This window comes from Chinchilla lanigera, unplaced genomic scaffold (assembly GCF_000276665.1).
Source record: "Chinchilla lanigera isolate Chin_1 unplaced genomic scaffold, ChiLan1.0 scaffold00156, whole genome shotgun sequence".
NCBI lineage: Eukaryota > Metazoa > Chordata > Mammalia > Rodentia > Chinchillidae > Chinchilla > Chinchilla lanigera.
The window spans coordinates 2093735-2105783 of NW_004955557.1; the positions used below are offsets into that span (position 1 = coordinate 2093735).

The 12049-nt window shown below is 34.8% G+C and overlaps 1 protein-coding gene across 3 annotated transcripts in view; it reads left to right on the forward strand.

Moving 5' to 3' along the window:
- The window catches only part of Gpr174 (G protein-coupled receptor 174), a 31074-nt gene extending 21943 nt beyond the window's left edge, over positions 1 to 9131 (forward strand). For 2 of the 3 annotated variants that reach the window (XM_005412641.2, XM_005412643.2), the window contains 2 exons: positions 418 to 511; positions 4332 to 9131. In XM_005412641.2, coding sequence (XP_005412698.1) covers positions 4845 to 5864 — 1020 coding nt within the window. In that variant the 5' untranslated portion in view covers positions 418 to 511; positions 4332 to 4844 and the 3' untranslated portion in view covers positions 5865 to 9131. The remainder of the gene's footprint in view (positions 1 to 417; positions 512 to 4331) is intronic. The other variant, XM_005412642.2, reaches the window with a different exon arrangement.
- Positions 9132 to 12049: the final 2918 nt, after the last annotated feature.

Genomic DNA, 12049 nt, shown 5'->3' on the forward strand with positions numbered 1-12049 from the left:
TAGAACCTGTGCAACGAACAAACAATCTAATATTTTCATAGGTGGGAGGGGCAGGGAAGTGTGTAATGGCTAAAGTATTTCTTAATATTCAATAAATATTTGAATACCCTCTAGAGACATTCATCCCCAATACCAATTAATGTGTACTGTTCTCCAGAATACAGACTAATTGCAAAAAAGGGTATCTAAGGAAAGGCAATATCACCAAGGAGTATTCACTGGTAACGTGAGGCCAGGTAAGGATCTTTCTACTGCCTCCAAGTAAATAATAGGATATTTTTTAGAGCAGAGAAAAAGTTAACTGAAGAGAAATATGGTTTCAGAGCTCAAAAAAGACATTTAGACTTAGGTAAGTGAAAGAACTTACTGGCAAAATGGCAATGTTTGTGATAATTAACTTTGTCTAACCACGTATAGGCGTTTCCTCCCTTCATGAAACTGGCCTACAAGAGAATCATAGAAGATATAGAAGCTAAAATTAGGTGAAAGCCTGACTGAAGGTGGCATACAGGTAGAACATCCTTTTTTGTAATAAAAAAGATCTAATGAAATATTCAGTAGGACAGAAATGGTGAATTCTCTAACAGAAATAGCTAGGAAAACATTTTGCAAATTATTTGGTCTTTGCCATGCAGTCACCAATCTAAAGGGATGAAGCTTGTGAACAGGTTTATCAGAAAAATTGGCTCTAAATTTTTAATTTACTTCTACTTTTTAAATTAATTTAATGGTGCATTTCAGATATTCATAATGATCACATCATAAGGAATTTGTACCTGTACATGATATATCTTGATTCTTCCTTCTTTGTCATCCCCCTCCCCTCCTTTCAATTTTTCTTCCCCTCCTGCTTCACAAAAGGTTTGTTTTCATTTTTGCCCCTTCTATTATTTTCTTTCCCTTCTTTCCTTTCCCCCTCCCGCTTCTCTTGTTCCCCTTCCCGTTTGAACATTTTCTTCCTACTTCACAATATCTATCATCTATTTTGGTCCTTATTTAACCTTTTGCTTTCTCACACAGGACAAACGATGTAATATTTAAGCATGTGTGTCTGATTTATGTCACAAGAATATGATGTAAAGGTGCATCCATTTACCTAGAAGTGTCTCAAGTTTATCCATCTTTATGGCAGAGTAGTACTTCATTGCACGTGTAAAACACATCTTTATCCATTCCTTGTTTGATGGGTGTTTAGGCTATTCCCAAGATTTAGCTGCTACAAATTATGCTGCTATAAACTTGAGTGTGCATATATCACTATGGTATGATGTTTTTAACTCTTTCGGGAAGATACGGAGAAGGGGAAGAGTAGGGTCAAATGGAACCTCTAATTTTAGCTTTTTGAGGAAAGTCCACACTGAATTCCATATTGGTTGTACCAATTTACATTCCCACCAACAGTGGAGAAGGGTTCCTTTTTCCCTACACCCTCACCAGAATTTGGTTTTGGCTGATTTCTTGTTAATAACTGTTCTTTCTGAAGTGAGATGAAATCTGTTGTTTTAACTTGCATTTCTAGAATGACCAGTGACTCTGAATATTTTTTCATATATTTATTTGCTGTTTGTACTTGTTCAGCTGAGAAGTATTTATTCGTTTCAGAGGTCCATTTTTGGATTGAGTCTTTAAGTTTGGGGGGTTCAATGTTTTTGAGTTCTTTAAATATTCTAGATATTATCTCTTTGTCTGGGGAATAGCTGGTGAAATTTTTTCCCCGTTCTTTATATTGTTTCCTCATTCGGTGGTTTCTTTTGCTGTGTGAAAGTATTTTTAATACAATGAGATCCAGAGACAGGTGAAAAATGTAAATAATTAAAAAGGAGTTCTTACATTTTCCATGTGTGTTGATAAGAATCAGGATAAAAAGTACACTGTCTTCTATCCACCACTGTTTATTATGCATGTCATAATGATGCGGGTGCCACACATATATATGCGCACATCTCTTTAGGCTCACACTAATTGCAGGCACTTCTTGCAGCATTAGGTTTACTTTTCCTTGGCTTACTAAAGTGTGTATCTAGTGAGAATTCTAAAATAAAATTGGCTTTTGAGAAAATGGTTATCTATATGAAGAGAATTACCAAGAGGATTATTAGAATTCAGTATAGTAGTCTCAACTTTTTCATTTCACTTTAGCAAATATGTTCTTAATAGTTTAGGTATTTCTCTCTTATGTGCTTACAGAGTACACTGAATCTACCTGTGATCATACTTTCCACACTCAACAGTGTTTATTATTCTTTCTCACTAGAACATAAGGCCGAAGATCTCAGAAAACACGTGCCTCATAGACTGAAACCTCTATGAACTATAAGCCAAATAAACCTTTCCTCCTTAAAAAAAGAAATTATGTGCCTCTTAGAATTTTCTGTATTTTCAGTTCCAAGTATGGTACCAGATGCATTGTAGATGTTGAACAAATATTTAGTGAGCTACTATTTTATGAATTCATCACTGGTAAGCCTACCGTTAGGTATTTTATGGGGTACATAAGTGCACAAGTTTCAGTCCATAACTTCAAGGAGTTCCTGGACTATTTAAAATGGGGTGGATGGGCAGGAGGACTATGACATAAATAAGATGCAGACACAAATTATGATGCCAGGAAAAGAGGAAGTTAGTTACTTTAATAGAGAAAAGGACTAGCCCAACAGTGTTGAATTAACCGTAAAATGTTTCAAGAAGAAGAGGAAATTTGAGGAAGTCCTTTACAAATCTATAGGACTGTTGGGCAAAAGAGAAGAAAATACTCTAGATTGGGATAGCGAAGGATCAGTTACTGTTTTTGCAAAGAAAAAGGAGTTTAAAGAGCAGGAGCTCAATTGGGCTGGAGCACAGGGCATGGTATTCGACTATTGGCAGAAAGTTCTAAAAGTAGATGGTATTGAATTATGGAATCCATTACCAGAGTAGGTACTTTGTAATTTGTGGAAAATAAAGGGCCATTAAAGATTTTTTAAAACTAACCTTAGCAAAAAATAGTTATAGCAGACCCATGTAGAATGCAGTGGAAAAACAGTGGGTAAGGAGCCCAATCAAGTAATAAAAGCCTAAACTAGAGCAGAAACAACACAAATTTAAAATTTTTATAGTTGTGAAAAATAATTGCCTTGAAAAAGTAACGTCAATTATAATAACTAATGTTTATTCAACATATTATGTATCTAATGATATGCTAAGTGTATTACATACACTAGCACAGTTAATTTTCACACTATTTCTATAGATTTGATAGTAAGATTATTTTCATTTACCAAGGAAAAATTTAAAGAGCAGAGGGATTTAATGTTGTACTCAAGGTGGAACAGTTATTAAATGAAGGAAGAAAAATAAACAGAGGACTTGTTGGTGCCTAAACATTTATTATTTTTCAGATGATATGGTATCTTCCAGCAGGAACACATTTACAAGTTGAAAGTAAATGAAAAAGAGTTCGTGTCTCCAGAACCTTGAGCTAGGCTGCCTGGGGAAATAGAATCTTGATTGAAGTTGGAGAAATGATGGTTGCTATTTGGGATACAGTGAATTTTACAGTCAATTAACATATTTACTAGTTATTTCATTTCACAAATATTGAGAACTTCCTGTCTTGCATAGTTCTTGGCTCTAGTATATAGCAAGTAAATATAATACACAAGAATCTATCCTCATGTATTTTACATTCTAATAAGTAAAGTCATACAATAGAAAATAAATAAATAAAAATGGATAGAATATTTTTTGGTGATTGACATGGAAAAATAAATACAGACATGATTTGGAGAGCATTGGAAGAGCAGTGCAATTTTAAATACTAAGTACAAGCAAAGTCTCATCAAAAGATAACACTGAAGCATATATGTATATGTGAGTGTGAGTGTATATGTGTAGGTGGGTTTCAGGTGGGAACACAAAATCTACACTTTTACCAAATTTCAACTAAACAACACAATTCGTTAACAAGAGCCACTATGCTATGTATTAAGATTCTCATGATTTGTTTATTTTTAGCCTTGGACCATTACTTGCTCCACTACTACCCACACGATAGCCATTTGATTGACTCTATATGTGTGTGTGTATATATATATATAATGCATTTCATAATGATGCAGTTGCCTCACATATATATGCACACATCTCTTTAGGCTCATATTAATTGCAGGCACTCCTTGCAGCATTAGGTTTACTTTTCCATGGCTTACTAAAGTGTGTACCTAGTGAGAATTCTAATATATATATATATATATATATATATATATATATATATATATATAGTATATATATATACTATTTCCTTTTTCAAAAATGTGCCATACAATAATTGGCTTCTTTTTTTTCACTTTCAGCTCTGCATTTATTTCACTTTTTCGCCTTCAACACATATCTGAATAAGTCCTGAAAAACTGATCTGTCCAAGCTAAACATCCTGGAAGAAGGCACTAGAGCATACCTCTCTTCTACATGAGTGAAAAAAGAAAGACAAGAAAAATACCCAGCCAAATGCCAGCAAAGAGATGGTTATCATCATATGGAAACTTGAGGCATTTCTGTATAGTACATTCGTAATCTAAATCGGAGAGAACCAACTACCATGAAGCTCCAGAAGGCCTTACAATAAATAGGAGAAAATTATAAGGATTTTTCATCTGTCCTTCTACATTACACTTTCATGCAGTTACTGTGAACAAACCCAAGACAACTGTGCAGATAAATCTTTAAAAATTCTCCAAATCAGGCATTTAGGGTAACAGATGTGGCAAAAGATTATTTTATACTTTATACCTTTTGATGATTTGTCTTTTAGAAAAAGTAGCAGTTAATTGTTAATGTAGATTTTGAATCATTGTTAGGCAATAACAATGTCTCTAGAAAGGATCAAGCTTGTGAATGACACGTGTAACAGGACAGATGGAGATAACCCAGATTTTCGGTATTTTATCTATGCAGCAACATATACAGTCATTCTTGTGCCAGGTCTTATAGGGAACATATTAGCCTTATGGGTATTTTATGGTTATATGAAAGAAACCAAACGTGCTGTGATATTTATGATAAACTTAGCCATTGCTGACTTATTACAAGTTCTCTCCCTGCCCCTGAGAATCTTTTACTATTTGAACCATGATTGGCCATTTGGGCATGGCCTCTGCATGTTCTGTTTCTACCTAAAATATGTCAACATGTATGCAAGCATCTACTTCTTGGTCTGCATTAGCATACGACGATTTTGGTTTCTCATGTACCCCTTTCGCTTCAATGACTGCAAACAGAAATATGATTTGTGCATCAGTATTGCTGGCTGGCTGATCATCTGCCTTGCCTGTCTACTCTTCCCCCTTCTCAGAACCAGTGATGACACACCAGGCAACAAAACCAAATGCTTTGTGGATCTTCCTACCAGGAATGTCAATCTGACCCAGTCTGTTGCCATGATGACTGTTGGTGAGTTGATTGGGTTTATTACTCCTCTTCTGATTGTCCTATATTGTACCTGGAAGACAGTTTTATCACTGAAAAGTAAACATCCTGTTGCTCAAGACCTTGGAGAGAAAAAGAAAGCCTTGAAGATGATTCTAACTTGTGCAGGAGTATTCCTGATTTGCTTTGCACCTTATCACTTCAGTTTTCCTTTAGATTTCTTGGTCAAGTCCAATGAAATTAAAAGCTGTCTAGCCAGAAGGGTGATTCTAATATTTCATTCTATAGCGCTGTGTCTTGCTAGTCTGAATTCCTGCCTTGACCCAATCATATACTATTTTACTACTAGTGAGTTCAGAAGACGTCTTTCAAGACAAGATTTGCATGATAGCACCCAACTACATGCAAAATCCTTTGAAAGCAATCATACCACTTCTACCGTGGCAACTGAATTGTGTTAAGCAGCAACAACAGCAGCAAAACCCTGAATGAGAGTAAAAATACATCAGAACACATTTCTAACACTCCAAACTACAGGAAGTACTCACAGGAAGAATTCACAGCTTTTCAGTTATCCTCTATATGAGGAAGTCACATCTTCACAATTGGGACCTACTGCAGCAATTCTACTTCACTATCATTGATATTGACATGTTCATGGAGTGATTTTATCATGTTCTTAAAATTTACAATGTAAAATTTCAGTGATATTCTGTACTCATATGCTCTCAACTGGAGTTAGAAGCTTTATCTGCAAAACCAAGTCACAAAGACATTACTTTCTTAGGACTACCATAAACATTTTGTTCGATTAGTACAGATGATGAATCTCTATACTGAAGTGGAGTATAGTTTTCTACTTGTAGTAGAAATCACAGTTCACATGTGAACATGTTTTTATTGTATTTCAGGTAAGGTAGACATTTGACTACTGTGTGTGAACAAAATGTTAGCAACCTAGGTTCATCTTTATTTTTCTTGTGTGGTACACTCCAGAGATTGAAGCTATTTCCTTTATTCAGTATCAACAAGAAATACTACCATTCACACATAGTCACTGAATGAAAGTCTGATCTCAAGCCTCTGCTATATTTAAATTAGGAACAATGCACAGATTCATACACAATAACCCACTGCCACATTCAATCTTTCAAGGGCAGGTAGTTTGCCCTGTTTTACCCACAGTGACTCGAGTGGCCTTAGGACGAGGAGAAACCATAAAGGTGATAGTAACAATTCTTGGCTTTATAAATCTATCTTCAGAGGACACCTCTGGAGTTATATGGATCTGACAGGTAGAGGGAGTTTCATTAAGTCTTTAAAGTGATATTGAAGTAATTCTGTTTGACTACACTTACTGAACCTATGCAAGAAGTAGTGCACTAATTAATCACTGAGTTTGGTCGAGTGAAAAAGTGACAGAAGGTGAACTATACCTCTTAAAAGTATTACCACACTGTACATCTCATTCCAGAACAGGTGTCCTCTGTAAAGCCATCTACACAATCCAAAATAGGCTTTAGAGGCAGTCAATCATATTGACAGTAGAGTCTGTATTGATTGTCTTTTAAAATCCAGCTTTGACCCAGCTATAACATTCTGAACACTTCACAGCCTAAATTCCAGAAACAGGGGAAAACAATTAGTTCACATTTTGAGAAAAGTGAAGATTATTGTGGCAGCTGTACAGGCATCCCTTACACTGCCTTGCCTGCTACCTGCTCGGTAATAGTATGCAAAGGAAAACTGGGATCAGACTAGTAATTCAACCTGAGGTCCTAAGTATTAGAGTAATTTTAAACATGCTTTATCAAAAAGCTCAGAACTTTTAAAAAGTGGTCTACTAAAAGCTATGCCCTATATAGTGAAGAAACATTCTACCTTTCATCCAAAAGAAATGCAGGAACCAAACAAGTGTTTTATTTTACTTAAAAGAAGGCGTACTTTTAGGTACACTATTATGATACTAATACATTTTGGAGAAATCCTGGTAAAATCACAATGAATTCTAATAGTTAAGATGAGTTGAGTATTTTTATCTTCACAAGTGTTGATTTTTCTTCTACTTTGTTTTTAAAATAATGATGTATTAGACAAATGACTTTGTGCTGCTAGCAACAGTATAACTGTATATCTCCTTATTATTCAATTTAAATTATGTGTTTTGACTTATTAAATGAGTTTTAAATTTTGTTTGAAAAAGGTTAACTATAACTGTGCCTTGTCTGTTTGATTTAAAAGGTATTATATTTCTTTATTATTTAATATTGTACTGGGATTGCAAGCAATCATTTTGTACAGTGTGAAATGGTAGACATTTGTAGTGGAGAGTCATGTCTGGATGCTTTATTCTGTCTATTCTCTGTATTAGTTTGAATTACACTTCTTAGGGTGACTTTGAAAAGTCAGTTATGTAACTTTGTTTACATATTGATTTCACTTCAGATGTATCTTTTCTTAAAAGGGGAGAGTAAATATTTCCAGAAGATTATTGATCATTTTAGAGGATTAAGGGGGAGTGCAATTGTTGGGAAGACTATTTACATCATTCAGGGAGAAGTTAAGTGTTCAGTATTCTTATGCTGCTTAGGTAAGGTGCTCCTTCTATACAAGTCTTTCTGTCTAAGTTGGTATGTGAAACTCTGATTTACTGTATTCATCCCTCACTTCATGAATATGTTTTGCCCTCTGCCCTATTCCTTTGCCTTTCCAGTTAGTCTGATCAACTTTCTCAGTCCAAGGTGTTAAAGAGCATTATCTTATTACATACCCAGGGACATCTAAATTCTAGACTTTAGAAATAGGTATTGGCACAAAATAATTTTAGTGGAAGAATTATAGACAGAATAGAGGGGAAGATATTTTGAAGAAAGTGACTCTTACACATACAAAAAAAGTGGTATAGCTTACTGAAGCAGTGCCTTTCAGATTATACTTGGTAAGTGACTATTTTGTTCACCACTTTTGGAGATACTAAATTTTAAGAAATATATCCATAAATGTGATTTCCAGTTTCTGGAGTAGCTGCATATTTTCCCCTGCTCTCCTCTCTCAGCTTCCAGGGGAAAACCTAAACAGGAAAAGGTGAAATTTTCCTTGGTGAAATCTTCTTTTGTGACTTCTCCTTTATTACTTGTTACGTTCCATGAAATTAGGATACAGAAAATAAACATCCTCAACTATGGTCATGTACAATTCAAGATAAAGAATCTCATATTTCCTGTGTAAAGTTTTTTATTTAAAAATACAAAAAATTATTATATTGTCTCAGAGATAATGACAACATAAAAATCACTCTATATTCAAACTTTTTCTTATTGGAGTAAAAGAGTTCATTAGATTACTAACTAAATGAACAAAGGAATAGGAAAGAGAGCAAAGCATATGGATGAATTTTAGGGTGCGTATAGTAAATCAGAATATCAAAAGGTATATATATATATGTATATATGGCTTGTATATTTTTACTGTGACTCATTTAAGCAGCAAATTTTATTGACTTGTAATTCCATGAAGAAGAGCTCTCTACCCCAGGAGCAACAAAATTAAAATACTTTGGTAAGATACATTGGTCTGAAAGGGTGCATCAGTGGAAATTTCATGTAACTTAACCATGTTTTTGTTTTCATTTCTAAAATACTGTGGAAATTGCACTTGAGGCTTATTTGGAGCTAAAATTGATAATATTCATTTTAATAATAAAGATTGTGTCTCTAATTACCTGGAAATATTTTGCCTTCAGAAGTCAATGTGTATTTAGCCACTTATTTTAACAAATCAATAAATTTTCTGAGTGTCTTGCTTAGCATTCTTACACACATAAATAAAAGTCCTCTGAGACTACTGTATGCATTTCTACAGTGGGGAGTTACAATTCAATTTTCAAAGAGAAAACTGTGCCACTACTTCCACCCTACCTTACTTCTGCCCCACTGTGTTCCTATAGGTAGACAATTTACTCTCCATACCCTGCTGAAATTATTCTCCATTTTCAATACAGGCCAAGTTCATTTGACTACTTAAACCCCTGTGCTTGCAATGAGAGGGCATAAAAATGTTTTCTTCTTAGACGTAAGGATTGTTAAGACATGAAAATCTAAGTTTTCTTCTGGAATGGCAGATGACAATTTCATTATTCACTATTTCTTCTGCCTTTTTCTGACTAACTTATTACAAAAACAAAAGGCAAACAAGTTAATTCGGGAAAATTCTTTTTCTCCCATCATAGCTCCCTTTTTCCACTTTAGAAGTTCCTTGTTTAGGTCATCTATATCCTTAATGTCTAGACTTCTGGGAAGATGCAGAGTGGTAAGCAACAGAGAAAGAGCCTCTGTGAGAGTTGCCACCCAGATGCTGGAATATAGCAATGCAAGGAAGACAAGAAAGAGGGAAGTGAGTCGCTCGGACACAGGAAGGATCTGAAGTGAAAATTGAAGCCCATGGGGACAGCAAAGAAAGAAACTTCAATGAAGAATAAGGAAGTAGCTAGTGAAGTCTTCTCCCTGAGTTGGGACTCATTGCATGGAGGAGCAGTTCAAACCTGCAGACACACAGTGACTACAGGGAACATCTGAGGCCTTCACAGAGAGACACAGCAGTGGAATGGATCAGTGGACAGGAAAGACTGCTGGTTTGTACTGAGAAGTCAGCTGTGATTCTGATGCATCTTCCTTTATAGATGATTTGTTTCTTTTCCTTAATAGCTTTCAACACTATAATCATCTATAAAGGAAGATGCATCAGAATCACAGCTGACTTCTCAGTACAAACCCTCAAGTCCAGGAGAACTTGGAGTGAACTACTTGAAGCTCTAAAGGAAAACAACCTCCAACCCAGATTGATGTACCACACAAAACTATCTTTCAGAATTGATGGAGAAATAAGATACTTCCAAGACAAAGAAGACCTGAGGAAATTTATGACCACCAAACCAGCACTCCAAAAGGTTCTGAAGGATATTCTAGAAAGAGATAACAAGGACTACAACTCCATGAATCCCAACAGAAGGAATCTACCAAGCAAGGCCAGCAATTAAACAGAAGGGGAAAAATGGGGGAGCCAACCACAGAAAAATAACATGACAAGGATAAGTAAATATATATCAGTTGTAATGATCAATGTTAATGTTCTCAATTCAGCAGTCAAAAAATACAGACTGTGGAATGGATCAAGAAGCAAGATCCAACAATATGCTACATACGTAAAACACATTTAATTGAAAAAGAAATTTATAGATTGAAAGTCACAGGATGGAATACAATGCTTTATGTGACAGCAACCCAGAAAAAAGCAGGGATAACTTTTCTATTTGCAGACGAAGTGAAATTCAACACAAGGCTCATTAAGGGAGACAAAGAAGATCACTACATCCTTGAAAAGGGAACAATCCAAGAGGAAGAGAGAGCAAGCATGAATATACATGCAACAAATACCAGTGTACCCAAATATATAAAGCAAATATTAGCAGACATGAAAAATCAAATAAGCACTAATATAATTGCATTGGGGGTTCTCAATATCCCACTGTCACAAAAAGACAGATCAATTAGACAAAAAATCAGCAATGAAATATCAGAACTGAACCAACTTTTGATCAAATGACTTCGGAGATGTCTACAGAATGTTCCAACACACAACATCAGAATACACATTCTTCTCAGATGGATACTGGAATTCTTCAAAAGACATCACATACTAGCTCTTTTAATATGCTTAAGTAAATGCAATGAAATTGAAATGATTCCATGCATATTATCAGACCATATTGCTATGAAATTGGAAACTAATGACAAAAGAAACCACAACAACTTCATAAACACATGGAAATTAAATAACACCCTCATGAACAACCAGTGGATCACAGATGAAATTAAACAAGAAATTAGACAGTTTCTATAATTAAATGTAATGATAATACTGCATACCAGAACTTATGGGACACAATAAACACAGTCTTGAGAGGGAAATTTATAGCAGTGAATACCCATATCAGGTAAAGAGAGAAAGCACAAAAAAAAACCTTAATGTTGAACCTCAAACTTCTAGAAAAAGAAGAGTAGGCCAAGCCCAAAGTTCATATGTGGGAGGAAATTATAAAATTCAGAGCGGTAGTTAATGCATTGGAGACTAAGGAAACAATATAAATAATCAATGAATCAAAGAGTTTATTCTTTGAAATATTAAATACAATCAACAAACTCTTAGCCAACCTTATCAAAAAAGGAAAGACTAAAATACACACAATTAGGAATTAAAAGGGTAAAATCACAGCGTACCCAGCAGAAATCCAGATTATCTATACCTACCTTGAGAACTTGTATTTTAATAAAATGAAAAATGCTGAAGAAATGGACAGATTTCTAGATACATATGAATTACCAAAGCTGAATCAAGAAGATATGAAAATCCTAAATAAACCAATATTAACCAATAAAATTGAAGATGGCAATAAAAACCTATCAACAAAAGAGTGCAGGCCCTGATGGATTCACTGCTTAATTCTAAAAGAAATTTAGAGAAGAACTAATAGCACTACTTCTCAAACTCTTTCTTTCTTTTTTTTTTTTTTTTTTTTTTTTGGTTTTTCTCCGGTACCAGGAACCGAACTCACGACCTTGCGCTTGCCAGGCAAGCGCTTTTGCCGCTG